This window comes from Sciurus vulgaris, assembly GCF_902686455.1.
Source record: "Sciurus vulgaris genome assembly, chromosome: 7".
Lineage (NCBI taxonomy): Eukaryota > Metazoa > Chordata > Mammalia > Rodentia > Sciuridae > Sciurus > Sciurus vulgaris.
This window is the reverse complement of record NC_136467.1, coordinates 145,122,135-145,147,700: the sequence shown is the minus strand read 5'-3', so window position 1 is coordinate 145,147,700 and position 25,566 is coordinate 145,122,135. Positions and strand designations below refer to the sequence as shown.

The 25,566-nt window shown below is 45.6% G+C and overlaps 1 protein-coding gene across 5 annotated transcripts; it reads left to right on the top strand.

Moving 5' to 3' along the window:
- The first annotated feature begins 1,934 nt into the window (after positions 1 to 1,934).
- TBC1D7 (TBC1 domain family member 7) lies at positions 1,935 to 22,842 on the top strand. Of its 5 annotated transcripts, none has more exons than XM_079147328.1 (9): positions 1,935 to 2,165; positions 3,287 to 3,381; positions 3,478 to 3,597; positions 4,747 to 4,827; positions 7,765 to 7,952; positions 12,462 to 12,599; positions 20,219 to 20,364; positions 21,376 to 21,505; positions 22,618 to 22,842. In XM_079147328.1, the coding sequence occupies exons 3-9, from the start codon at positions 3,486 to 3,488 to the stop codon at positions 22,702 to 22,704; spliced, it is 882 nt and encodes a 293-aa protein (XP_079003454.1). In that variant the 5' UTR covers positions 1,935 to 2,165; positions 3,287 to 3,381; positions 3,478 to 3,485; the 3' UTR covers positions 22,705 to 22,842. The 5 variants fall into 5 exon arrangements, with proteins under 5 accessions (XP_079003454.1, XP_079003451.1, XP_079003453.1 ...); XM_079147325.1 differs by having other exon boundaries at positions 1,935 to 2,622; XM_079147327.1 differs by lacking the exon at positions 3,287 to 3,381.
- Positions 22,843 to 25,566: the final 2,724 nt, after the last annotated feature.

Here is a 25,566-nt window from a genome sequence, read left to right as displayed (position 1 = left end):
GGACATCTATAACCACACATACATAACACATTTGCCACCAGCTTGGACAGGCAAACCAATGCTGCCTCCCTTTAACAAGACTCTCCTGGATACAATTATGCATCCTAAGAAGGGATTTGTGAAGACACACCATTAGGTTCAAAAGGTATAAAAACAGATTATTAGAGAAAAATTTACAGGCAGAACATAGTAGAGTGCATATAATCCCATGAATCTAACCATCCTACAGCTTAGGCCAGGCATAGAGGATCCCTAAGAGGAAGGAAGAGAGCAGCATCCCACACACCTCTTTGAGGGCATGTTCTCAGTGACCTAAAACCTCGCCCCAGACCCCACCTCTCAAATGCATGGGCAATTGTTCATTTAACAACCAAAGGTTTCCACCACCTGTGATAGCACCAAATAGAGGACAGAGCCTTTAAAAATTCCACCATAAACGTTCTAGAATGTTCTAGAACTAATAAATGAATTCAGCAAAGTAGCAAGATATAAAACTAACACCCATAAATCAAATGTGTTCCTATACATCAGTGATGAATCCACTGAAAAGAGAAATCAGGAAAACTACCCAATTCACAATAGCCTCAAAAAAAATATTTGGAATCAATCTAACAAAAGAAGTGAAAGACCTCTGCAATGAAAACTACAGAACACTAAAGAAAGAAACCAAAGAAGACCTTAGAAGATGGAAAGATCTACCATGCTCTTGGATGGGCCCTTAGGATTTTGAGACTTTGTTCTGACTACCGGTATAATTATTTCCGTAATTTAGTGAAAACAGTTGACCACCAGAGGGCAGTATGATTACCAGGCAGTAAGGCATAATGGGAGCCACAAAAGGACAGGAAGTTATGCATTCAAATGAAGTGCACCTGTTTGAGTTCAACCAGCAAACACTTCTTCATTTTTAAGTCCCGTCTAGACACTACACTTCAGACTCACCCGCACTGAAACTAGACTGATTTCTGTTTCTTCTTAAGAGTGTGGCGTCCCTGTGGCCTGTTCTGTAAAGACTGGAGGTTTTAAAAGAGATAGTACCCACTACGGAACCCGCTTTTTCCCTAAGGGCTTTCTTTTAGACCACCATACTTTCAAAACCAAGTGGGTAGGGGCTGCAATCATGCCTGAGAACCAATGAGGTAAGTAAAACTTCAAAAGCTATTTTAAAGAATAACTTTATGTCAGTTGAATCGAATAACACACTTGGGTTTGTATTTAGTATAACTTCTATTTTTACGGTATTTGAGAGGTTGCATATATAACAATGGCCAGACCATAAATAAAAACAATTCTGACCCACAACCTGCAGCAACCTGCACAGAGAACTCCTTGTCTACAAGCGGGTCTGCGGTCAAGTCACACCTGCAGGAGGCCAGATTGCTGTCTTTAGGGACAGAATCTAAATCCCAGAAGCTAAACAGGAACTTATGCAAAGCCAGCCCCGAATGGCCCGGATTTCATTAATAACTGAGTTTTCCTAATTTTGACCCCGTTTCCAGTTTAGGACCAAAAAGCCCAACATACCCCGAGGACTCCCGGAACGACCCCTCCGGCCAGCCCCGCCCGGCGCACACCTGAGCCCCCCACTCCTCCAGTGGTGCCCAAGGACGAGCGACGGTGATCTCCGCCTCTAGGGAGCTCTGGACGAGTAGCTCCGCTGCTCTCCCTGGGTGGCCCTCGCTTAGATCCACATCCTACACCAGACAAGACAAAACCCGGGCCTCCGCCGCAGGGAGCTGGGGAAGCACTGCCCTGGGACCCCCGCCCCGGGGTCCCCTCCGGGCAGGAACCCGGGGAGCCGGAGACCGCATCGCACGCGGGCACCGCGCAACTCTCTGGAGAAGCGAGTCGGAGGCAGCGGGGGGCAGTCTAGCGTCTCGGCGGAAGCGCCGGGTGGGCGGAGCTTCCTGTGCACGCCCACTGCGCACGCGCGCGTCGGGCCCCGACGTCACGTCCGGCGGCCGGGGTGGCGGCAGCGAGGGGTCGGGGTTTCGGGGCTGGCCGGGTGCGGGCAGGTTTCCCAGCTGCCTCCCGGTGCCGGGTGGGCCGCGCCCCTCGCTCGCTGGCCCCCGCGGTGCCCGCCGGCCAGTCAGCGCGCCCGGCCGGGTTTCCGCTGCCTCCCCGGACCTCTCAGTGTCAACCCGTGTATGCTCCCACTCCTGGAGGTGAAGCATACCTGGTGGGGACAGCGGGACCGGCGGTCTCGGGCCCAAAGGCTTTACCTTTCCCGTCGGGCGGACTCTCGCGGCGGGAGGTGTAATGGACAGTACTTCCTCCAAAAGGGCCTTTGCCTTAGTAGTGCAGTCTGAGAATGGCTGTCCTCAGGCACCAGGACCTTCTGGATGTGCAGCTGTTTGAATGCTTTTAAAAAATAAATCTTCATACTCATTTTGCATGTCAGTGAGTTAGTCGTTTTTGATTTTTAAACATCTGATCGGTCGTCAAAGCTCAGAGATCTTTAGAATTGCTTTTCCTAAACGGATCCTAATCTTTTTGTATCCGAATCGGTTCAGAGGATATCTGTTCTGCAACGAAGAAACCCCTTCCTGGTCATTGGGGACGTCTAAAGACTTTAATTTCTGAAGACTTACTCTTTTTTGTACCAGCATTTTAAGCAATTGGGTGAGGTAGTGGATTACGTTTTTGGAAAGTGCATTACAATTTTACTCTTCTTGAAACAACTTACTTCCATATTTTCTTGATTTACCATCAATATTGTGAAGTCTGTTTTGAAAGAACTGGAGACCACTGAGCGGTTTGAATTCTCATGCCAGATTTTAAATCCTTTTTTCTGCCTCTAACTCTGGTATCACTTGTTAACCGCCTAGATTCCTTACCCTTTTCTGGTTATAATCTAATGCTGTTTATCTGTTGTAGGTTTTGAATTTTGATAATTACATTTGATAGAACTGAGAAATAAGGGAAGGACTTTTTACTTTTACATAATATCTCATTTGCAAAAGGCCTATTTTAGAAGCACAGCTAAGGAATCTTAGCTAGGATAGCCATTGCTAACATTTTGAAAAATAATCTTAATTTTAAAAATTCAATCTTTTGCAAAAACAAAACCAGATTTATAGTATATACTGTTTGGTAACCCCTTCTGATAACATCTTATATGGTCTTCCCACTTTACTAATGTTTTTTCTTGGCACATTTATAATAGATGTAGACTATTCCATTGTGCTAGGAGCTCTAATAAGTAAAATAGGAACCCTAGTGCATAAACCTTGTGCCATCTATTTAAGCAGAGGATTGTTGACTTTTATCTTGGTTTTTGATCAAGGTGCATAGACGAAATGGTATTAGAATTGTGTGAGTGGAAAGATTTAATATTGAGTCCTGTGCAAAGGCAGGCAGTTTATACACCTAATTGAAAAGGTAGAGAAAATCATTGAAAAATTGTCTAATTTTTCATTCTTTGTTTCTTGGCTTACTCCCCCCCACCCCAATCTCTGTCTCTTTCTCTCCTCCAAGAATGAAACATGACTGAGGACTCTCAGAGAAACTTTCGTTCAGTATATTATGAGAAAGTGGGGTTTCGAGGAGTTGAAGAAAAGAAATCACTGGAAATCCTTCTAAAAGATGATCGTCTGGGTGAGTTTTGCATGTTCAATCAAGCTTATTGGTTCTCAGTCATTCTGGGTATTCTGAAGTAAATATACCTTAAAGGACATCCAGGAGCACAAAGCCCAGGGCTCAATCCCAGTACCACTACCATTACCACAAAAACAAAAACAAAAACAAAAACGACATCCAGGGTGTTGCTTGGTGTTTTTGTTAGTGATATGATGACAGAATGGTATATTTTGAAATTTTTCAGATTTATATTTCCCTGAGAGCCAGAAGTTTTTGCAAGCCCTCTTAAAAAGTCAAGACTCTTTTTTCTTATTAAGCCTGCATATTTTCTTGAATTTCAGATATGTCATCATAACTTCTAGATAAACTTTTACAACAACTCCAGTCATGATATTCTTTTATGGAAATATTAAGGCTACGTTATATATTGACAGTTTATTTTAGGATAGTAATAATAAAGCCCATTGTTGATCAAAGAGGAACAAGCTGAACCATAGTTAAAAATAATACTTTATTTGCATAGAGTAGTTTTTGTTTGTTTTGTAGGGCTAGATTAAATCAAGATCCTTGTGCATGGTAGGTAGGCAGGCCACCACTGAGTTACATCCTTAGCCCATCTAGAATGCTTTTAAAGTTTCAAAAATTTTTACCATCTGGTCATTAATCCTCACTATATAGTCTGTGTTTTAAGTATGGCTGGCATTAATCTTCTTTCATAAGTAGAGGAATAGAGGGCCATGCTGCTAAGTGTAATTTATTGGGATTTGAGGCTTTCTATGCCACTACTAGCTATATTAACATGGTGAAGTCACTTAACTACCTTGAGAGTCAGTTTCTGCATCTTCAGAATCATTACTACTCAACATACTTGTAGTATGAATTAAATGAAATAAATCTATGATTTTAACTACTACCAGTATTACAGGGAGTGTAGTAATATATCCCGAATGCATCTCTTACGCCATTACTTGTAATCGTTTTGAATTGCTTAGTTGTTGGAAGATCTGGTCTAGAAACCAAACCAATATTGCCTTTCCTAAATTTGCCTACGATATGGTCAACTTCCCATGAAGAAATAACTACTTTCAGATTTAAAAAGTGAAATGCACTTTACATACTGTGATGAGCATAAAAAGCATCTTACTACTTGTTTTATTTTTCCTCTAGATACTGAGAAACTTTGTACTTTCAGCCAGAGGTTCCCTCTCCCATCCATGTACCGAGCGTTGGTATGGAAAGTGCTTCTAGGTATGAAACCCAGGAGTTGGGAAATGTATCTAAAATTATCGAGTATTAGGATCATTTGTCATCCTGCAGTCAGAAAAAGGAGGATTTGTTTGGGCCTTTTGCTGTATCTTGGGTCTTTCTCAGAAGGTAAAACCCTTTACGATGTTGACTTTAGTAGCAGTACATTAAGTATTACTCTTGAGTATCAGTTTATTAATAGTCCAAATAAAGTAATGTATGTTCCTGAGATAAGAAGTGGAAAGAACATTGGAGTAGGAGAAAAGAGAACTGGTCTTTGCTGTCAGCCAGGAACCTTGGAGAAAGACCTCCCTGGGCCTCAGTTAGATATTGACCTATTACTTCTGAATTTCACCTTTAAATCTGTTAGGTTCTGTGATTCTCAGTAGTGGAGGTGTAACTTCCCTACTGAGTGCTATTGGGGTCAAAAGGAGTCACTCTGCTCGAAGTGTGAGTGAACCACTTTCAGTGATGAGTGACTGAATGAAGAGAACTGATTTGCTTAGTTTCTCTGGAAGAAAAGGTACGAAAGCTAGCTGGCAACATCCCTTGGAGCCCAAGATTTTTTTCCTTGTCATTACTGAGCCCGCTGAAGTATAATCTACATTCATAACCACCTTCCATTTTTTCTTAAAAAAAAATTCCAGTTTGTCAGCTCTGAGATGGCAGTGCTTTATAAGGAATATGAACTGTTGCTAGGCATCCCTGTGTGCCTGTCACTAAGCTGAGTAGTGTACATACACTATACAGAGTAATCCTAGAATTCCCCTGAGGTAGGCCTCTATATCCCAATTTTAAGTGTGCAGAAAATGACTTGCCTAATGCTTTACAGCCCCTGTAAGTGAGTAGAGCTAGGGTTCAAGCTTGTTTGTAGAACTCATTTGAAGAACTCATTAGATTACGAACCTCACTTTCTTTTTAAGATGTATATTTTCAGGACTTGAGAAACCCGCAGCCTTAAGTGTGGTTGTGTAATATGGAGGCAGCAAAAGAACACCGTCTAGAAAATAACATGATGACATTTTTGTTGTGCACCTTGGCAACCTTTGTGCACCTGTATGTCAGGTAGATCACTATGCAGTTATGATCTACAGATGTGAGGACAGCTATTTGAGTTTTGTCAGGGTGTTTTTTCTTAAATCTTGGTGTGTCCAATGGCCATCAAAATAAATGCCTTCTAAGAGTGGGTTTTAGGTGGCAATGTTGGCAGGGTTGCGTTCTGCTGGGAAGGACCACGTGTCTTTTTAGTGACTCCAGTGGATTAGTGGGGGTGGTGCCCTTGTGCTCTGCAGCATTCCTGAGCACCAGGGCCTGTCTGGCTTATCCTGTTTTTCTTACCTTTATCATGTAAGCCATTGCTCTGTTTGGAGCTGGAGGAATTTAGAACTGTCCATTGTGAAGAACTTTTCTTAGCACAGATTTTTGATTGCTCAAGGATCTTTGAATGCTGGTGTCCTGGTAGCATTTTAGGTAAATGTTAGAAAAAGACATTTTAGAACCAACTCTTAGAAAAGAGGTTTCAGATTTAACATGGGAAACATTGTGCTACTGCTAGTAGTGAAAGGAAGCTTCAGCTGCAGCATCTCATCTGTGTTAGCCCAGACGTGTAGGGCTCTTCAGTGTATCCCCGCTTCTCAGAAAGCCTGGCCTGGAGCCCTGCAGCTGTGGTGAGTACAGGTTTATGTCAGGAAAAGGGACATTTAAGCAGGTTTTTTTAGCTACTTTTGAGCTCATCTTACTGTTGTTTCCAGAATGTTCTTTGGAATATTGGATCTGGGGTGCTTTGAAGAGGAAGCCATAGTCAAAATACTTTTCCTAGCTTAGCCTGTGCAACTACTCTCTGCAAGCCTCATGTATACTGATCTGTGCATTCATCACAGCAGTTGTATAGAATTAGGTGTACTGTTCCCATCGTTCAGACGGGGAAGCTAAGGCACAGGGAGATGGAGGAAGTTGCTGTAGTCCCCCACTCGGTTAATTGTACAGCAAGAAATTAAACCCAGGAACTTCGGCTCCGTAGTCAGTGCTGCTATACAGCCTGGTTCATTTAGTGAGGCTGGAATAAGTAACTGTTTTTCTTTATAGCAAAACTGAAAGCCTTGACAATTCATTGTCCTCAAATGTACTTAACAGTGGTACCCTGTTCTTATGATGACTTTTGGGGTGCCGATTCTGCACAGAATGTTCAGTTAAGTGTTTGTCCCACTTCCTGCCTCTGATCCATGAGGAGACACATGCAGGGGACTGACATGGTTGCGAGAGCCCTGCTGTTAGCAGATCTGAAGAAGACCCTGGTGTTCTGAGGGCCTGTCCAGCGCTTCCTCCATGTTTTTTCCTACCATTTGCTTGGGGTGGGGGATGATGTGGTTCTTGTGCCAAAGCTAATAAGCAGATCCCATGTTTAATGGGGTAATGAGCATAAAATGCCATGACGATGCAGTATAAGGTGACCTCGTCAATAAAACTCAGGGACTTCTGTGACCCTGAACATTTGATACTTTGTGAACAAGTTTAGCTACTGGGAAAAAGAAGGATTGGGCAAACTGTTGGTGTTTCTGGCGTACAGGAGGCCAAGGGCCAAATCTGGACGGAGGCCTTTAAAGCTAAAGGTGGTTCCAGCTGACAGCCTAAATTGAGTTAAACCATTATTATAATTGATGTGGTTATTATCTTGAAATCATGTGGCATACTTATTCAAAAGCTTTGGTGATGTCATTTCATTTCTCTTTAATGCCAGTGATGCGTATCATTCAAATGTTGATAGCATTTAACATTTCAGATTGTTACAGTGAAATTATAAAGACCCTGTAAGGTATTTAAACGTTTGTGTGGTTTAGTGTGGTTGTGATGGACTGCTTCATATACAGTTCTTTTAATACAGGAGAGCTCTGAAGTGGTGTCTCAGGGTTTGGCCTTTGTTTTCGTTGGGTCTCTGTGTAGGGATCCTGCCTCCACACCATGAGTCCCATGCCCAGGTGATGATGTACCGCAAGGAACAGTACTCTGATGTCCTTCACGCTCTGAAAGTCGTTCGCTTCGTCAGTGACGCCACGCCTCAGGTTGAAGTCTATCTCCGCATGTATCAGCTGGAGTGTGGGAAGTTGCCTCGAAGCCCCTCTTTCCCACTGGTTAGTGGTCACTTTTGCTCAACACCTAGCTCAACTCTTGAGTGTCCCGTCTGGCCAGCTTTAGCAGCTTTCACTGGCTGCCCTTTGGGAGTAGAATGAACAACACATCTTTACCTAGCGTCCATGATCCTACACGTTCTGACCTTGTCTGCCTTTTTTAAAATACAGTTTATTTTTAAATATAGTCATATATTCATATATTGCTTATCAGCAGGGATGCATTCTGAGAAATGTGTTGTAAGGCAATCTTGTCATTATGCAAACATTACCAAGCGTATTTACTCAAAGACTGCTGTGACCTTCCTAGGCAGTTTAATCTTATGGGCCCACCATCATGTATTGGGTCCCTTGTTGATGGAAATGTGATTATGTGGCACGTGAATGTAATTACAAACCTATAGAAAAGTTGTGAAAATACTGTCAAGAATTCTGGATACCTTTTATCCTGATTCCCAATTGTTAACATTTCGTGACATCTGCTTTGTCATGTTTCCTGTGTGTCTACCGATACTCTTTGATTAAACCATTTGAGAGTAAGATGTGGACATGATGCACCATGACCTCAGATTTCTTCACTGTATACTTCTTAAAGACAAAGACACCCTTATAAAATAACCATAGTACAGTCATAACCAAGAAGTTAACACTGATAGAATATTTACATCTAATCTACAGACTCCATTCAAATTTGACAATTGTCCCAGTAACTCCCCTTATCACAAATAAACAAAGTTCTGGTTGAGGATGGATCTTGGATTATGATGCATTGAGTTGTCATGTTTCTTTATTACCTTCCTTATGGGACAGTTTCTTCAATTTTTCTTCTCATTCATTCCCTTGACATTTTGAGGGGTGTAGGTCATTTTTGTAGAAAGCCCCTCACTTTGGGTCTGACTGGTGCTTCCTCCAGACTAGATCCAGGTTGTTCACTTCTGGTGGAAATGCCACACGGGTCCTGCTGTGTCCTTCTCAATGTAGCATATCGGGAGGCACAGGATGTGGGTTTGTCCCATGAGAGGTGACGCTAGCTTTGATCACCTGGTGATGGTGTGCCTGCTGGGTTTTCCACTGGAAAGTTATTGTTCCCTTTGTAATTATTATTTCCCTTTGTTGAGAGACTATAAAACTACTTCATAATTATTTCTTATTAAACTTTTACCTACTTGTTAATGATTTCAGGAAATTTTTATGTTTTAACATTTCATTTTTAAATACTTTTGGACATAGAAAAGTCTTACAGCATCCCCATATGTCCTCACCCCGCATCCTCAAACGTGCCTTTCATCACCTTGGTTTGGTGATCAAACCCAGAAGTTGGCTACAGCACTACTCTAGGTCTGCCCTGTAGACCTCGTTGTCCACTCATGCCATGTTGTGGTCTTCTTTAATCCAGAAGTTTCCACAGTCTCTTGCTCTTTTATGATCTTAAAACTTTTGAAGAGTGCTGGCCAGGAGAGCTTTTCTAAAAATATCCGAGTTTTTCTGATGTGCCCTCATGATTAAAATCATGTTGTGAAGGGCTGGGGAGATAGCTCAGCTGGTAGAGTGCTTGCCTCAAAAGCACAAGGCCCTGAGTTCGATCCCCAGTACCGCAAAAAAAATAAAATAAAATAAAAAATCATGTTGTGCATTGTTCAAGAATGTCACACAAGTGGGATGCTGTCCTGTGATGGCTTTGATCACTTGGTGAGGGTGGTGTCTGCCAGCTTCACTGCCATGTTACTGGTTCCTTCCTTGTAATTAATATGTAACTTGTGGCCAGGTTGCTTGTACATACTCACCAACTGATAATTTTTTGCCTGAAATAGTTTTTAGTCCTCTGATTGCCAAATGGTGGTTTTCTAATTCCCTCATTCCTTCTGCACTTATTAGTTGGTTTTCTTCTTTTAGGAGGACTCTCCTCTCTTATTTATAGATGTCAGTGTGGATTTATGGATCTTTTGTTATTCGATGGCCTATAATCTGTTATTGCCCTTATTTTTGTGCTCAGAATGTCCCAGATTCGGCCAATGGAAGGGCCTTGCATCCAACATCTGTTTCACTTTGACACATTCCATCAGTTGTGTGTTTCCTGACTTTCTGGCACAAGATGCTCCAGGACTTTCTTGAGCTTTCTGTGCTGCCGTTCTGGCGCCAGCCATCTCTTTTTGGGGGGAATGTGATATTTAGAGACCATGAACCTGGCACTAAATGTGCTCCTTTTCTCCTGGGCTCTCATTGTGTCTAGGCCTCTGAGCAGACAGCTGGGAGATGCATGTCTGTGCACACACACACTCACTGATACTCACACTCGCTCGTCGGGGGATGGAGAGGTGGTTTTGTATGCGTGCTGGGGACTAAACGCAGTGCCTCACACATGCTGTGCCCGTGCTCTGCCCCGCACTCTGCTGTGGCCCCTGCCCGTCTCTCTCTCTCTCTCTCTCTCTCTCTCTCACATGTATGTATGTATGTATATACGTATGTATGTATGTATCTATCTATCTATCTTAAAAACCCTGAGTTCGCCTGCCGGTCTAGTCCCAGTATCTCGGGTTCGTCTGGCCGTCACCCCTTCCAGGCTCACAGCTCCCTTTGCTGGTTTCGACCTGGAAAGGCTCCCAGGACCCTCAGCACGTCTGCTTCTTTGCTCACTTCCCTGTATGTAACCAACACTACCGCCCGCTCTGGCCCTGGCCCACAGGCCCCTTGGGCTCCTTGGCCCTGGCCCTCTGGGTGCACGTGGTCCTGGATGCTTTACCACCTCCTTGGCCCTGACCTTTTGTCACCCCTTAAACCTCTTTGGCCTTAACTGCTTCCTCTCTTCAGCCCCGGTGGCCACAACCGCTATTTAACCTCATCTGTCGCAAACCCTTTCCTCTAGTTACTTGGACTACTTTACTATTAGGAAAGAGGGCAGAGGAAGGAATAACCATAGATTTCAAACTCTGACTGTTGTGTCACAGTCCCCGCTAGGTATTTTAACAAAGGTTTTATGTGTTTGGCTAACAGACTGAACTGTCCAAGCAGGGATTTGTTTATGAGCTTGGCTATTCTCTACAATGTTCATTTTTATTGTAGATTGGGCTTTGACTTGTTTGCATTTCTCTAGTTAATGACGTGGAACGCATGGACAGAGCTAGTAAAGGTCATCCACTTTCATTAAGTTTGCCAAGAGACAAAGTCCCTAAAAAATAATTAGAACTCGCACAGGCTCCTGAAGTTTCTCTCCCACTGCTTCAGTGGGATCGCTAGCACCTAGTGCACATGAAAGTAGGTTAATCTGTTAATCTGTCAGCTCAAGAAACCTACGTGAGTGAGGGGTCGCAGCTCCCACCCCACCGTCAGCCTCCGACCCGACACCTTCATTGCAGTCTCGGGCACACGTGCTACTGGAGTGTACTTTTCCGACTGTGCCACCACATGGGTGCCCTGGCATAGAACCCCACTCATTTTATTTTTTAATCTGTGTGATTAAAACGAATGTAATGATGCTTGACCAGGAATGTGGTTGGCTGAAGGACATTGGTCCTCTTCCCTTGAAGAGGGAGCAGTCAGGGACATGCCCAGTCGGGGGCCACCTAGCACTGTGCCCAGGACTGCCTGGGAATCTCAGAAAGGAGACTTTTCTCCCTTTTTTTCTGTCCTTGGACACATTTTAAAAACCGCTTAGGGAAATTGATTCTCTATAATCCTAACTCTTGACATTTTATAGAATATTAACAAGTTGGAAGAAGCCCTAAAAATGAGAATTTTATTAAAATGGGACTTTTCAGGGGAGTAGAGTGATACTTAGTAGTTTCTTTTTAAGATCCTTCATCCGTGAAATCTGCGGTGAAAAGGTAAAACTTTTTGTAGATAATGATATTTTAAAACAAAATACATTTCCAAATAAGGTTCTAGTTTTATAAAATTACTCTGTTGAAATTTACTTGAGGGTTTACTTTCAGATCTGAGTGTTGATGCTTAGTTTGAGAAATGCCATTCTTTTGATTCCTAAAGTTCTGATTCTAAGGACATTAACTTTTTAGATGCTTAAAGGTCTAACAAAATTCTCAAGGCACGTATGGATGCTATGAAATACAGTAAAACCTTAATCAGTCTCTTGGGTCCTGCAGAGAATTACTCTACTGCCAATCTCTCTGGGTACTGCCTGTTTATCACAGCTGTTTGAAGAATTTCCATCCAGCTCTGAGAATATTTTTGGATGGAGAGTCAGTGCCTTGCTCATAATTTACATTAACTTTGTGATGGTTTAGTGTAGGCAGTTGCAGAATCTGTGTGCTCAACCTGAAAACTAGCTGTTGATGTGCAACACTGATCAAAATGGATTCCTCTGGTTACCTGTGCTTATCCCCCCGTGCTCTGCTCTTTACTGATGGACTCTGCTTTTTGATCCCACTTTGCTTTATTAATGCACTCTCTTCAAAATTTAGGAGGCAAAGTTTCCTTTTTTTTTTTTTTTTTTCTTAAAGAAACATGTCTTCCTTCCTTCTCCTGCCTCACTCTTGAGATTTATTACTAATCTTGCAGGAGCCAGAGGATGAAGCATTTCTTGCCATTGCTAAAGCCATGGAAGAGATGGTGGAAGACAGTGTCGACTGTTACTGGATCATCCGATGCTTCGTGAACCAGTTAAACAACAAGTACCGAGATTCTTTACCCCACCTGGTGAGGGGTTGTTTTGTTTTATTTGGGGCTTTTGCGGGGTGAGCAGGGGCCCTGGGGTCATCAGTGAATACTATTACCTCCTGGTTTTGCTACAATTAGGAGTGAAGCCTCTATTGTAGGACTCAGCAAATGTTTTCTGTAAAAGGCAGATGGTAAATATTTCCAGCTTGGTGGGCCAGATGGTCTCTGTCGTAATCAGGCAGCTCTGCTGTTGGATCACAAAAGCAAACAGCGCCCTGGAGAGTGGTCAGGGCTGGGTGTGCCCTGCTGCAGGCCAGAGTTTGCCACCCCTGCTCTGTGGTGTTCCCTGCCCTGTTCCAGAATCCACAGAATTTATTGAGAAGGATCTTTGTATTAGTTAAGGCGTACATTTGCCTGTGTATAATGGAAAGTCTAAGTAACAGAAGCTCGGTTTCTCTCATGTAATCGGGAGTTAAGAGGTGAGGTAGACCAGAGCCGGGCTGTAGCACCATGGGGTAGACAGGACTCCTGCTCCTGTTGTTTTGCTCCAGAATTCTTCCTCTCCTGCTCACAGTGTGGCTGTTGGATGACAGCTGTGCCGTCCATGTTCTGGGCAGGAAGGAAGGGAAGGGAAAAGACAGAAACACAGGAGGAACCGGGCATAGTGGTGGAGCCTGTCATCCCAGCCACTTGGGAGGCCAGGGCAGGAGGATTGCAAGTTCAAGGCCAGACTGAGCAACTTGTCAAGACTGTGTGTCAGAATAAAAGGGCTGGGATGTAGCCCAGTGGTAGAGCATGCCTGGGTTCAAGCCTAGAATGGAAGAGGAAGGAAAGGCAGAGGAGGACGAGGGACAAGCCTGTCCAGCCAGCCACCCTTAAGCAGGATTTCCTTCTGCATTTTTGCAGGGAGTCTTCTACATATGGTGGGGGTGCATCCCATAAACCCACGGAGCAGGGAGTCTTCTGTATATGGTGGGGCAGTAAACCCATGGAAGATGAGACCATCCTAAGTCAGGAGGCGTTTCATACACTGAACCTGCTGGACATCAGAGCTCCACAGCCTAGTGCACGGAGTGTGGAGGCTTACCTTTGGGATCCTGGGGTGTCTGGGTGAGGGACCATCGGACCATGTACTGATAGCCTGGGAAATGGTCACATTCAGAGTTTGAAGGACAGTTTCCACTAGACGCAAACCATTTTCATAGCATCATAAAGTGGAAATATCTTAAGCCATCATAAATCAGGGAGAATCTCTGTTGCTGGCCTCCAACTGCTGTGGAGTCTTACCTGTGGAGTCTGGGAAACATGGTTTTTAAAAGCCTGGCACATTCTGGTCTCCTGTTAAAACTGGGTGCAGTTAGTGAGGAGAGGAGTGTGGTGCGGGGCAGGCCCCAGCTCTCTGGGCTGTGCCCTGGCTTGGGAATCCTGACAACAAAAGGGCACTGGCTTGAGGGGTAAGCGTCTCCCTCTGCCATCCTCGCTGTTGTTTCTCTCTTAGTTACCTTGCGTGTAGGAATGAATCTGTCTTTTTTCTTCAGTCACTGAGTTGTTCATTTGAAGACTGTACTGGATGTGGTGACTGTGCTATGGGGACAGGGGACATGAGGGGCAGTGGTGGAGGCAGGTGAGCCCTGGGGATCCCTGCTTGAGTCCAGTGCTGACTCAGGGCCATGGGCGGGACCCTTCAGCTTCACGGAGCTTTTATGAGAACAGTTATTATGTATTTCAATTAAGTAAAATTTGATTTTTAGAGTTCTAAAATTTGATCCACTGGTTGATTTCAGTAAAAGTAATTGAAGCTTAGGATGGGAGCAGATGTGAGTATGCTAGTTGCCTAATGAAATCAGGAGGTCTCAATATACAAGATTTAATTAGCTTTTCTGGTTTAGTATTCGAGTCAATGGTATTTTGGTACTTTATGCTGTATTTTAGTAATTTTTTTTAGGGACATAAGTAGTATATGATACATTCTTAAAAGAAGTTAAATAGTCGAGATGAATCATCGATTCCCTAGGTCTGTACCACCCCCCACCCCGTCAGGTCTAAGCAGTAACCTTGCTGTTACCAGTGAGTGTTCCTCCAGACTGCCAGGCACACACACATATAAAGTTACTTTAAAAAGCATGTAAGTAGCATCACTCACGTATGTGTGGCCCTATAGTTCTTTTTTTTTGTTTTTTGTTTTTTTTTTTAACTTAATACTTAGAGAACTCTGTTTCCAAGTTGGTATAGTTAAATCACTAGTTTTCAGGCCTTCCTTTCAGTTTACCCGGAAGCTTTTAAAAATTTCTGCCACCTTTTCTCCACCCAGACCAGTTAAATCAGAATCTCTAGGGCTGGGACCCTGGGATTCTAACTTTTTAAAGGCCAGAGGCAGTTCTGAAGTGAGAGCCCTTCCCGTAGAGCCCCGTGTCCTTCTGGCTGGCTCAGCGTTTCCTGTGTGAGTTGGGACAGTCAGCAGGACAGACCTGCACTACAGGCACCTTCCCCTGTGAGTTCCCTGTGTCTCCTCTAGGTGGGACTTGCAAGCCAGGGTGGAGTGAAGGGAGGCATGGTTAAAATCTGTTTTTGACTTGTTAACATCTTAAACTTCATGTCAGTTATGCTCCCTCAAACAGATTGAGGTGCCCTGTTTTCCACGTCAGTGCCCGCACCTGGTAGTGTCACTCTCTGAAACGTTCGTCCCTCTGGTAGTGAAGTGCCGTCTCATTTTCAGTTGCGTACCTGCAGTTTGGAGAGAAGATGAGCAGCTTTGCATATTTCTATTTATTCTTTCCTCTCAAGAATTACCAGCGTTGTCTGGATGTCTATCCTTCACCTACTGCAGATGTTGGAGTCCTCACCACCTGCTGCCTAGGATCTTAAGTTCTGATACAGTGGGGTTTGTCGGTATTCTTTTGCTTGTTTTATATCTTAAAACAACCTTCCCAACCCCGTGATTTAAAAAGTATATTTTGTTTTCTCCTAACATTTTAAAAATGCTTAACAGTTTCAACTCAGTCTCCCTCAGCCAGGGTTCCTCTCTGCTGGTGTCAGGCAGCCATGGCCGCACCACGGTCCTCCCAGTGCACCACCTGCTCAGCCCTCGCCTGCGGTAGTGCACTCAGAGTGATCTTCATAGCAGGAAGTGCTAAGCTTCCCTCATTAGCATGTCTTCTCTGTTTACAGATGAGGAGACTGAAGCACAGAGGAATCAGCCATTTGCCCAGGGTCACACAGTAACTGGCAGAACACACTACTTAACAGTTCATCTTTTTTTTTCTCACAGATTCAAAACGCCATCTTTACTATGTTCAGCATTTGTACCTCTTTCCTTTGAGTTCTCTTTTCCATTGAGTTATTTTTTCCTGGGCCAATACCACATAGTTATTTAATACAGCTTTCTAGCATATTTCAATAGCTGGTAGGAAAAGTTCCCTCCTTCTTTTTCAAAAATACCTTGGTTATTCTTGAACTTTTGTTTCAGAAATGAATTTTAGAATAGGAAAAGTGCTAATGTCCCATAAACCTTGATTTCCTCGTTGGTAAAAAAGGAGTTTATTTTAGTACGTGCAATATGGTGCCTGGCACAGTTTTCTTAAAGAGGTCTTTGGACCGTGTAAGAAAAGCTCAACTTCCTCCTGTTGCTGCTTGATTCGGGCCGCAGTGATCTGCCTATTAAACTCTTGTTCCAGCTGTGCCGACTGCATCTCAAAATTCCCCACCGTGTCGCAGTGCGTCTCTCCCTCGTGCTCTTCTCAAAGCAGGGTTTCTGCCCTGGTCTGCTCTCTTCTATTTTCGTAGTTTGACCAAAGAAATTTGTGCTCACAAGGTGCAGGCTGCTTTCCAGTTCTGGGGAAATGCAAGGGTGGCCAGCAGTGACTCACTTGTTGCGCGGCGGTGTTCTCGTCCCTGGGATGGCATCATGGCTTCCTTCCCACAGGCCTCCGGGGTTGCTCTTTGGCAAGGCCTCTCGTGGGCACGGAGAGTGGAGGCCAGCCTGAGTCACGTGGCAGGGGCTCTTCACCCAGACTCAGTTACGTTCAGTCCCCAGAGCGCGTGAGCAGTCTTCACCGCTGCCGTCACCCCGCCTTACAGCAGCCAGACCGGAGGTGTTCAGAGGAGCAGGGGCAGCCTCTCCTCAGTTTAGTCTGAATTCCTCTCAGGCTAGGTAAGTTTCTCTTTTGTCGGGTTCACCTTCTGTTGCTGATGGGTGCTTTAAATGTCTTCTCCAAGTTAAGAATTTGGGGGCATAGAAATATTGGAAAAAATTTAATGGAAAAATTTAGAACCTAAAGGTTCAGTGGTAACAGAATTATGATTATAATTGATTACATCTATCATTTGCTGAGTGCAAAAATATCAGGCAATATAAATATTATCTCCTCCCATTAAAAATATATACATTTGTATTTGAATTCACCTGCTTTCTCAGCTTAAGCGGTAGCATACAATATGTATTCTTTCCCCTCCTGCTGTTTAGCCTGGTGTGTGCTGGCGATCCTGCCATAGTAGGTGGTAGAGATACTCCACATTTCTTTTCAAGGTTGTGTACTACTCCATTGTGTATAAATTCCCTGGTTTATTCGGCCTGACCTCTGTTGGCCACTTGGGGTGTTTCCAATCTTTCACTTGTATACAGTGTTATAGATGAGCAGTTTCGTGCCTACATCTCCTCACGTTTGCCAGTATAGTTTTGGTATAAATTTCCTAGAAGCGGATTGACTGGATCTACGGGTAAATGCATATATTCCTTCCAGTTCCCCCTCACAGAGCTCACAGTCCTCAGCATCCTCATGACGATCCATACAGCAGCTCCCTTGGTGGATGTGCTCAGTCTTTGGAGTTCTGCCACCCTTGAGGTGAACCGCACCTCAGCGCAGACAGGTTGTTTCCTTAGATACCCAGAGACCCGTCCCATGTGGGAGGAGGCAGTGTGTGTTGTCCTCTGTACAGTGCTTGTCTCTCTTCCTGTGTTTACAAGCTCTGTGTAGGGACAGTAACCCTTTAGGTACTTATTAACCTGTGAAAAAGCTACAATTTGTTGAATACAAAAAGCAGAATCTTAAAATGTGTATTCAGTACAACCCCAACTAGTGACACACAGAAGTGTGTGTGTGTGTGTGCGTGCAGGGGATGAGTGGATGTTTGTGTGTGTGTGTGTGTGTACAGGGGATAAGTGGATGTGTGTGTTTGTGTGTGTACGGGGAATAAGTGGATATGTGTGTGTGTAGGGAACAAGTGGATGTGTGTGTTGTGTGTAGGGGACAAGTAGATGTGTGTTTGTGTGTGCAGAGGACAAGTGGATGTGTGTGTGTGTGTGTGTGTGTACGGGGGACAAGTGGATATGTGTGTGTGTGTGTGTGCAGGGAACAAGTGGATGTGTGGTGTGTGTGTGTGCTGGGTACAAGTGGATGTGTGTGTGTGTGCAGGGGACAAGTGGATTGTGTGTGTGTGTGTGTGCCGGGTACAAGTGGATGTTTGTGTGTATGCCGGGAACAAGTGTGTGTGTGTGCTGGTATAAGTGGATGTGTGTGTGTGTGTGCAGGGGACAAGTGTGTATGTGTTTGTGTGTGCAGGGGACAAATGGATGTGTGTTTGTGTTTAGGGGACGAGTAGATGTGTGTGTTTGTGTTTAGGGGACGAGTGGATGTGTGTGTGTGTGTTGAGGGGATGAGTGGATGTGTGTGTGTGTGTTGAGGGGATGAGTGGATGTATGCGTGCATACTCAGGACCAGTGGATGCAGACCCCATGACCTGTGGCTGTCATGGGGTAGTGTGATTAGAAGTGACCTTTATATCCTTCTTTATTCTTTTCTTTATTTTCAAGATTTCTTACAATAGCATATTACAAGTCAGCAAGAAATGTTCATAAAATACCAGCAAAGAGATGAACCCTGAGTGATCACCAGTGCACTTCCAAACTTCATATGAATCCATGACATTCACTTCCTCAGATAACAATCTGTCTGGTGTTTTCCATGCCAAGTAAAGTTCTGAGTCCTGGAGGTCCCGAGCGGACAAGGTGGACATGCCCCTGCCCTCGACGAGCTTCTAGAAAAGACCAAAGAATATGATCGAAAACTCCGCTTGATTGGTGCCTGTCTCCCGTGTGTGCTGACTTGTGGGTGGAACTCTCCTCACAGTGAGGCCTAACGTGTCCACGAGACGCTGCCAGCCAGCCTGGCTCGTGGCAGCACTGGCCGGCTAGTGCGGGCCTGGGCCTCCGTCCCCAGCCCCACAGAATTCCATCATGGTGTGTTTCCACCCTGCCCCAGGCCAGCCCACTTTCTAGCGTCAGCCTGCCCTTTCGGCCTGTCTTCTGGGAACTCCTGTTGAGAGGTGGGTTTAGTACTCTTGAGGAGCTTGGGGACTGTCACGGTGGAAAATGTCAAGGTGTGGGGAAGTTGCAGAGACAAAAAGTAGTTGGAGAAACTCTGGAAGAGGGGCCAGGTGGGCCAGCTGTTAATAGGGGGTCCCTCCTTGGCTGGCTCCTGTCCATTCTTCTGGGCGAGGGTTCTCCTGAGGGGCCCCGCATCTCACGCTTGCCCATCGCAGCGCCGCGCATCATGCTGTGTGTAGCTGCATCTCTGGTCTGTTGTGGTCAGCCTGCCACTCCTTGAAGGCTGGTACTTGAGCTTGTCTTTTACCTGATTCCCGTACGTAGCACGTCTGCTTCAGTGGACACTGGAAAGGTTATGAATGGCTGCTTCTTTTGAAGTTTTTTAGTTTAGATGAACACAATACCTTTACTTTTTTATTTATCTATATGTGGTGCTGAGGATCAAACCCAGTGCCTCACACATGCTAGGCAAGAGCTCTCCCTTGGAGCCACACCCCCAGCCCATGATTGGCTTCTTGGACATTGCCCCTGGATTCTGTCTGGTAGCCTCCCACACCTGGGCCAACTCTGCAAGACTTGGGGAGCCAACGGATCCAGCTATTCAGACCTGCTCTGGATTTGAGTCCATTGGCTCAGAACGGACAACTGAGGGGCAAACCCCAAGGTCCATACTCTCTGTCGTGAAAAATATACCAGATCGCATATCACCAAAGCAAATGGAAGTGTTTGTTACCAAATACTCCAGGGGCCTTGAGTTATTTCTCTTCCAAGAAATTCCTGAGCAGGCATGTGTGGGTACAGTGCTCACCCTCTGGAAGTCCCGTTGGCCGAGCCTGCCTGGCGCTGGTGCACAGTGTGCTTAGATCACAGGCTGATGGGCACCTTCTTTTGTCTCACTTTTCCTCCTTCACACCTTCATCCCCGTTTCTTTGGCCTTACCTCTCCCTTACCCCTTCTCATCTGTTTGTGCAGTTGACTGCTGCAGACCTGCCATTGATATCATGGCCTTTCTTAACTCCCAGAACAATTGAGCTTTGCTTTGGGACTTAGCGTTAGGCTGTTGAGTTGACTTAATGCAATATTGGGGTGACCAGCTCTTCTGTTTTGCCTGTAACTGTCCCAGGTGTAGTACCGAGAGTCTTGCATCCCCAGAAGCCCTCATTCCTAGAAGTAGGTTACTCTTATCTGGTGCTGTCCTGGGCACCGCTTTGTCACATGTCCCGGGACAGGGAGATTCTGAGGTTCCACTTTCTAGCACTTCCGTGCATTCAGCATGCATACTGTTGGACATCATGTCACGGGAAATGAGTAATCTGTCTTCCTGTTGAATCTCTAGCCAAAGGCTTTTGAACAGTACTTGAATCTGGAAGATAGCAGACTGCTGAGTCATCTGAGGACATGTTCTGCAGTGTCCAGACTTCCTTATGAACTCTGGTTCAAGAGGTGCTTCGCAGGATGCCTGCCTGAATCCAGTTTACAGAGGCAAGTATTTTTTTCAGACAGACTAAAGACCTGGATTCTGAGAAGGATCCTGGCTTTCAGATGCTCATCCCTCGGCATGTAGATTTGCTTTAGAACGAGAGGGAGGTTGAAGCTGCATTCTCTAGCAGGTGCTGTCTGCACATGATTCGGCTTATTATTGAATAGACATTTAGAAAAACGGAGGGTGCCTGTGTGTAGCTGTGCAAGAGTCACGCCTGAAACGTCTCTAGGAGTTCACATAAGTGTGCGCTCCTCTTTTCCAGAAGTCGGCAGTCCTAACCTAGCAGAAGTCTTGGTCTTTCCTAGTTTCATCATGACATCTTTGAAGGAGGTGAAGGCAGAGATGTGAGGCTAAGCCGCTCTTCCAAGTCAGTGTTAGGCACATGTTACAGGTATTTCTGAGCCCCAGCCCTACCCCTGAGGACATAATTGAGAAGAAAGGCCGTGCACAGAGACTCTTGGAGTACGCAGCTAAGCGTGCAGAGTGGAATACCAGCCTTCAGTTTTAGGAACTATCAGAATAATCGTGTTAGATTGGTAATGATCAATAACTGACCCCTAAGCCCTTGGAATCTGTTCAAGGAATCTGTCCCCAGATGGCAGTGAAGCTGACTTTAATCTCATTTCTTGTGCTGCTTTTGTTGTCCCTTGGCCTGTATGTAGCATGGGGTGTTAGCAAAACAAGGCCTTTGGTTTAGGACCTTCTTTTCTTCCATGAGGATGTTGGGCTTATAACAGGAGGGAGTGGGCCTTTGGCAGATCCCTAGCAGAGCAGGAATTTTCAGTGAACTTCCCATTTTCCTTCTGCTGATTACGTCTAGAATAGATTTCAGTGGTCCATCTGTGTTGTTGTTTTTGTGTTGTTGTTTTTGATGATTATTTTGCAGTAGTTCCTATCTGAAGCTTATACTTAGAATAGGAGTGATGTGATCTTATTTTGTAATTTGAGATGTCTAGGTGAACATAAATTTCAAATTCATGTAATTTGATTTTATCTCCTTATTTTTGTAGGGTTTGGGATAAAGTTGTAAGTGGATCCTGTAAAATCCTAGTTTTTGTAGCTGTGGAAATTTTATTAACTTTTAAAATAAAAGTAATGGCTCTGAACAGTGCGGAGAAGATAACCAAATTCCTGGAAAATGTAAGTGTTCTTTATTTGATTCAGTTTTTTTGTTTTGGGGGGCCATTTGTTGGTTTGGTTTTGGTACTAGGGACTGAACCCAGGGCCTCCCACGTGGGAATCAAGTGCTCTACCACCGAGCCACACCCCAGCACCTGGATTCAGTTTTGAATCTAGAAATGAAGTCGGGTTAGCAAGGCAGATTTCCCATTGCATTAAATTACTTCAGAGAAATAATAGAGTATCTTTTTATACCAAATGAAACATTTTTTTCCCTTGAAACATGTCCTTTCAAAGTTAGCCTTTAGATTATGATTTGCATGCCCCTCTCTGGGGGATACGGCCCCAGCAGCAAGGCCATTGCTCAGGTGTGCCCACTGGGTACCAGAGCCCCTTCCCTGAGTGACTGCCAGCAACATGTCTGGAGAAGGGAGAAGTGAGATCTAGCTGTAATTTTTATCAATGATAAAAGAACCCTGGAGTCTTTGATTTTGTGCACCCTTTCATTTTCTGTTACTGTCTCTGGTGTGATCCCAGGAGGGTTAGTCAGTGTGCCAAAGCGTTACCTAGTGCATGTTGAAAAAAGACCCAAGTGAATCAGCTTTGCCCTCTCTAAGTATCTTAGGATATCTTCTCCTGTGTGAGAAGCAGCAGTAAGGAGAGTTAGGCCTGCATGAATACTCATAGATAGGACCCAAAATCCAGCCTCCTTTAAAAAAATTAATATTAACTTTTGAATAGTGGCCTGGAGAATAATTAGTACTGAGGAATTGCGTTCAGCAAAGGAATCATCAGCATTATCATAAACAGAGGCTGACAGCCAGGATCCGTGCTGAGACTTCTCATGATTCCTGCCAGCCTGTGAACAGCTCTGTGAAGTCGGGCTGTCCTTTCCCCCACTTTAGGGGCTCTGAGCCCACCCTGAGTCCCACAGTCAGTGGGCAGTACAGGATTCGAACCTGGCTCCCTGCTTGGGATGTTCTCAGGTGGCTTGAAAACAGTCCTTTTATGCTACACTCTCTGAACGATAGTACAAGCTCCCATGGAAATCAGTTTTATCAGTGACCAGTGCCTAAGAGGAGATCCCGAGTTACAGGCACAGACGTCTCACCAAGACTGGTTGCTCTTCATAGATTCCCCAGGACAGCTCAGATGCCATCGTGAGCAAGGCCATCGACTTGTGGCACAAGCACTGTGGGACCCCGGTACACTCAGCCTGAGCGCTCCTGACGGCTGTGGACAGTCTGCCCCCTGGGCACTTGGTCCTGTCACCCAGTCTACTGCACTGACTGGAAGGGTCGTCTTGCTGTGTTGCTCAAAGTGTCATTTTTGCCCCCAGTAAAATAATTTAATGAAAATACCTGGCGTGGCTGTGTTGTGGAGCAGCATCGTCAGGTTCCTGAAGTGCGAAGTGCACTTCAGAAAAGTGTTTTCAGAGGGTTGTTAGGAAACGGCTCCCAGTTCTTGAAGCAGTCCTGTTGCGGCATCGGGTGCTCGGGAGCAGAGGGCAGCCCGCCCGCATCTCTCCAGTTAGCTGGACGCTTTGAACCTCTACTCTGGAAAGAGCAGCTTCCTGTGGTTGACACCTCAGATTGACTTTGTGGATGCAGAATTTGTTTAAGTCCAAGCTTCCCTCTCAGGCCTCGTCTTGCTAACTAGGCTTTACTAGTCCTTCCCCCTTTTTCCTTTGTGACAGCTGAACAAAGCCTTTATTGAACAAAATATGTCTGAATGCGCCAGCTCAGAGCGAGGGCTTGTTTGGGAGTTTGCTGGACTCTGCTTTCTCCTGACTGGTCACTGAACGCCGGGGGGACTTGAGGGAATCTGTGCTGCCCACAGAAGGAGTGAGAGGGATGGCAGGTGAAGATTAATAGCCAGTGACCTTGGGCCACATGGTGCCACACAGTGGCCACTGTTCCCTGGACAGTTGCCGCCTTTGAGACGGGGGAGGGAAATGGGGCCCTTTGTTTCAGATTTACTCAGCTGTCTGACCTGCAAGAGCCCGAGTGGTGAATCGGAGTGGTCTCCAGCGCGCCCCACCCTTAACCGGGAGGGAGGGGATGAAATCACGGACAGTCGTAATCTGAGTGCTGTGTCCCTCTAGTGGGTGAAATACCTGCTGGGAAAGAGTTCAGAGAAAACGGAGCCATCGACCCAGCTGTGCTTCTGCACAGTGCAGACCTCTGGAAAAGGACTGGCCGCCCCCATCCGTCCAGTCACCTCTGCCTCTGAAGAACCGTGGGGACGCAAAGAGCACACAGGAACCCCTGCCCCAGTGTCTGCCGTCTAGGGCTCCGGGGGCGGTGGGACGTTCACAGGTGGTGGTAAAGCAGAAATCGTGTTCCTTCCTTTAAGAGCCACGTGTCATTTGCATGAGTCTGTAGTGAAACATAAGTGATGACGTCCAGTGAGGTAGTGGGTTCCAGTTCCAGAAAAGAAAGGGCTAGTAGCAGGGACGGCTGGGGGCTGGGAGCAGTGTGGTAGCCGCAGGGCCCTGGGCTTGGGGAGGAGGCTGGGGCTGAAGGTCTTCTCGCCTCGCCCTCTGGCTGAGGTCCAGAGGAGCTAAAGTGGAGGGCTGCTGCTAAACTGCTCGGGGTCCAGAAACCAGTGCAGGTGTTGTCTGTCAGATGCGGTGGGGCGAACCCTTGAGTCAATCTGATACCATCAGAAAGTTTTCCTTATTAAAAAACTTAACATCAGAAGGATTTTTAAAAGTCCACCATGAGAATTTGAGGATTTTAAAAAGCCCACTGTAGAGTAAGCGAGGACCCCGTTTCATTTAATAGCAGAATTTTACTTTGCCCAGAGGTCAGTATGTAGTTCTGCCTGCTGCCCGTGGGAGGAGCACAGTTCCTAATACAAATACCTCCATATCGCCTCCCTCCAGAACATTCCGTCAGGATGCTGTGGCAGGGCTCCTGTGTTAAATCCCAGAGTGCGCCACAGCCCCGGCTCTTACGGCTGAAGTGTGCATTCTCCCTCTATCTCAGGAAACTGGGTTTAACTTCAGTATCTACTCTTTTCCTCTAGAGTTTCTTAAATGCCGATGAGGGAAGCTGTACATCCGTTAGGCTCACAGCCCTGAGGACCAAGGGAGGTTGGAGTGTGTTAGACGTGTGGGGGTGTGTTAGACGTGTGTGGTGTGTTAGACGTGTGTGGGGTGTGTTAGACGTGTGTGGGTGTGTTAGACGTGTGTGGGGTGTGTTAGACGTGTGTGGGTGTGTTAGACGTGTGTGGGGTGTGTTAGACGTGTGTGGGGTGTGTTAGACGTGTGTGGGGTGTGTTAGACATGTGGGGGTATGTTAGATATGTGTGGGTGTGTTAGACGTGTGTGGAGTGTGTTAGACGTGTGTGGGGGTGTGTTAGACGTGTGTGGGGTGTGTTAGATGTGTGTGGGGTGTGTTTGACGTGTGTGGGTGTGTTTGACGTGTGTGGGGGTGTGTTAGACGTGTGGGGGTGTGTTAGACGTGTGTGGGGGTGTGTTTGACGTGTGGGGGTGTGTTTGACGTGTGTGGGGTGTGTTAGACGTGTGTGGGGTGTGTTAGACGTGTGGGGGTGTGTTTGACGTGTGTGGGGGTGTGTTAGACGTGTGGGGGTGTGTTTGACGTGTGTGGGAAGTGTCTATGTAGGGCAGATATGAGAAATGTGTGTGCATGTTGGGGGGAAGTGTATGCTTTGTGTGTGTGGAGTGCGTGAGACTGGAATGTGCATATGTAGGTGTGGGTTTTAGAGTGTGTGTGAGGTATATGGTGTATATGTGGGTGGGAATGTGTATATGTGTGTAGGGGGGAGGTATATGTGTAGGGGTTATATAGTGTGTGTTGGGGACAGGGGGTATTATGTGGGGGGGGGGGGTGTGAGGTATGTAATATGTGTTGGGTATGTGGGGGAGTAGGTGTGGAGTGGGTTTGTGTGTGTGGACTGTGTGTGGTATAGCAGGTATGTGGAGGGGTATAGGTGTGGAGCATGTGTGTGGGTTTGTGTGGACTGTGTGGTATAGCAGGTGTGTGAGGGGGTTTGTATGGACTACTATGGGGAGTGTGTGTGAGGGTATGTGTGGGGTGTATATGCATAGGGGGTAT

Excerpts from the sequence above, each read along its gene's own strand:
- TBC1D7 (XM_079147327.1), top strand. The coding sequence starts at position 3,486 with ATGACTGAGGACTCTCAGAGAAACTTTCGTTCAGTATATTATGAGAAA. Across the intron at positions 4,828-7,764 it reads GGTATGGAAAGTGCTTCTAG|GGATCCTGCCTCCACACCAT; the intron begins GTATGAAACCCA and ends GTCTCTGTGTAG. Across the intron at positions 7,953-12,461 it reads GAAGCCCCTCTTTCCCACTG|GAGCCAGAGGATGAAGCATT; the intron begins GTTAGTGGTCAC and ends CTAATCTTGCAG.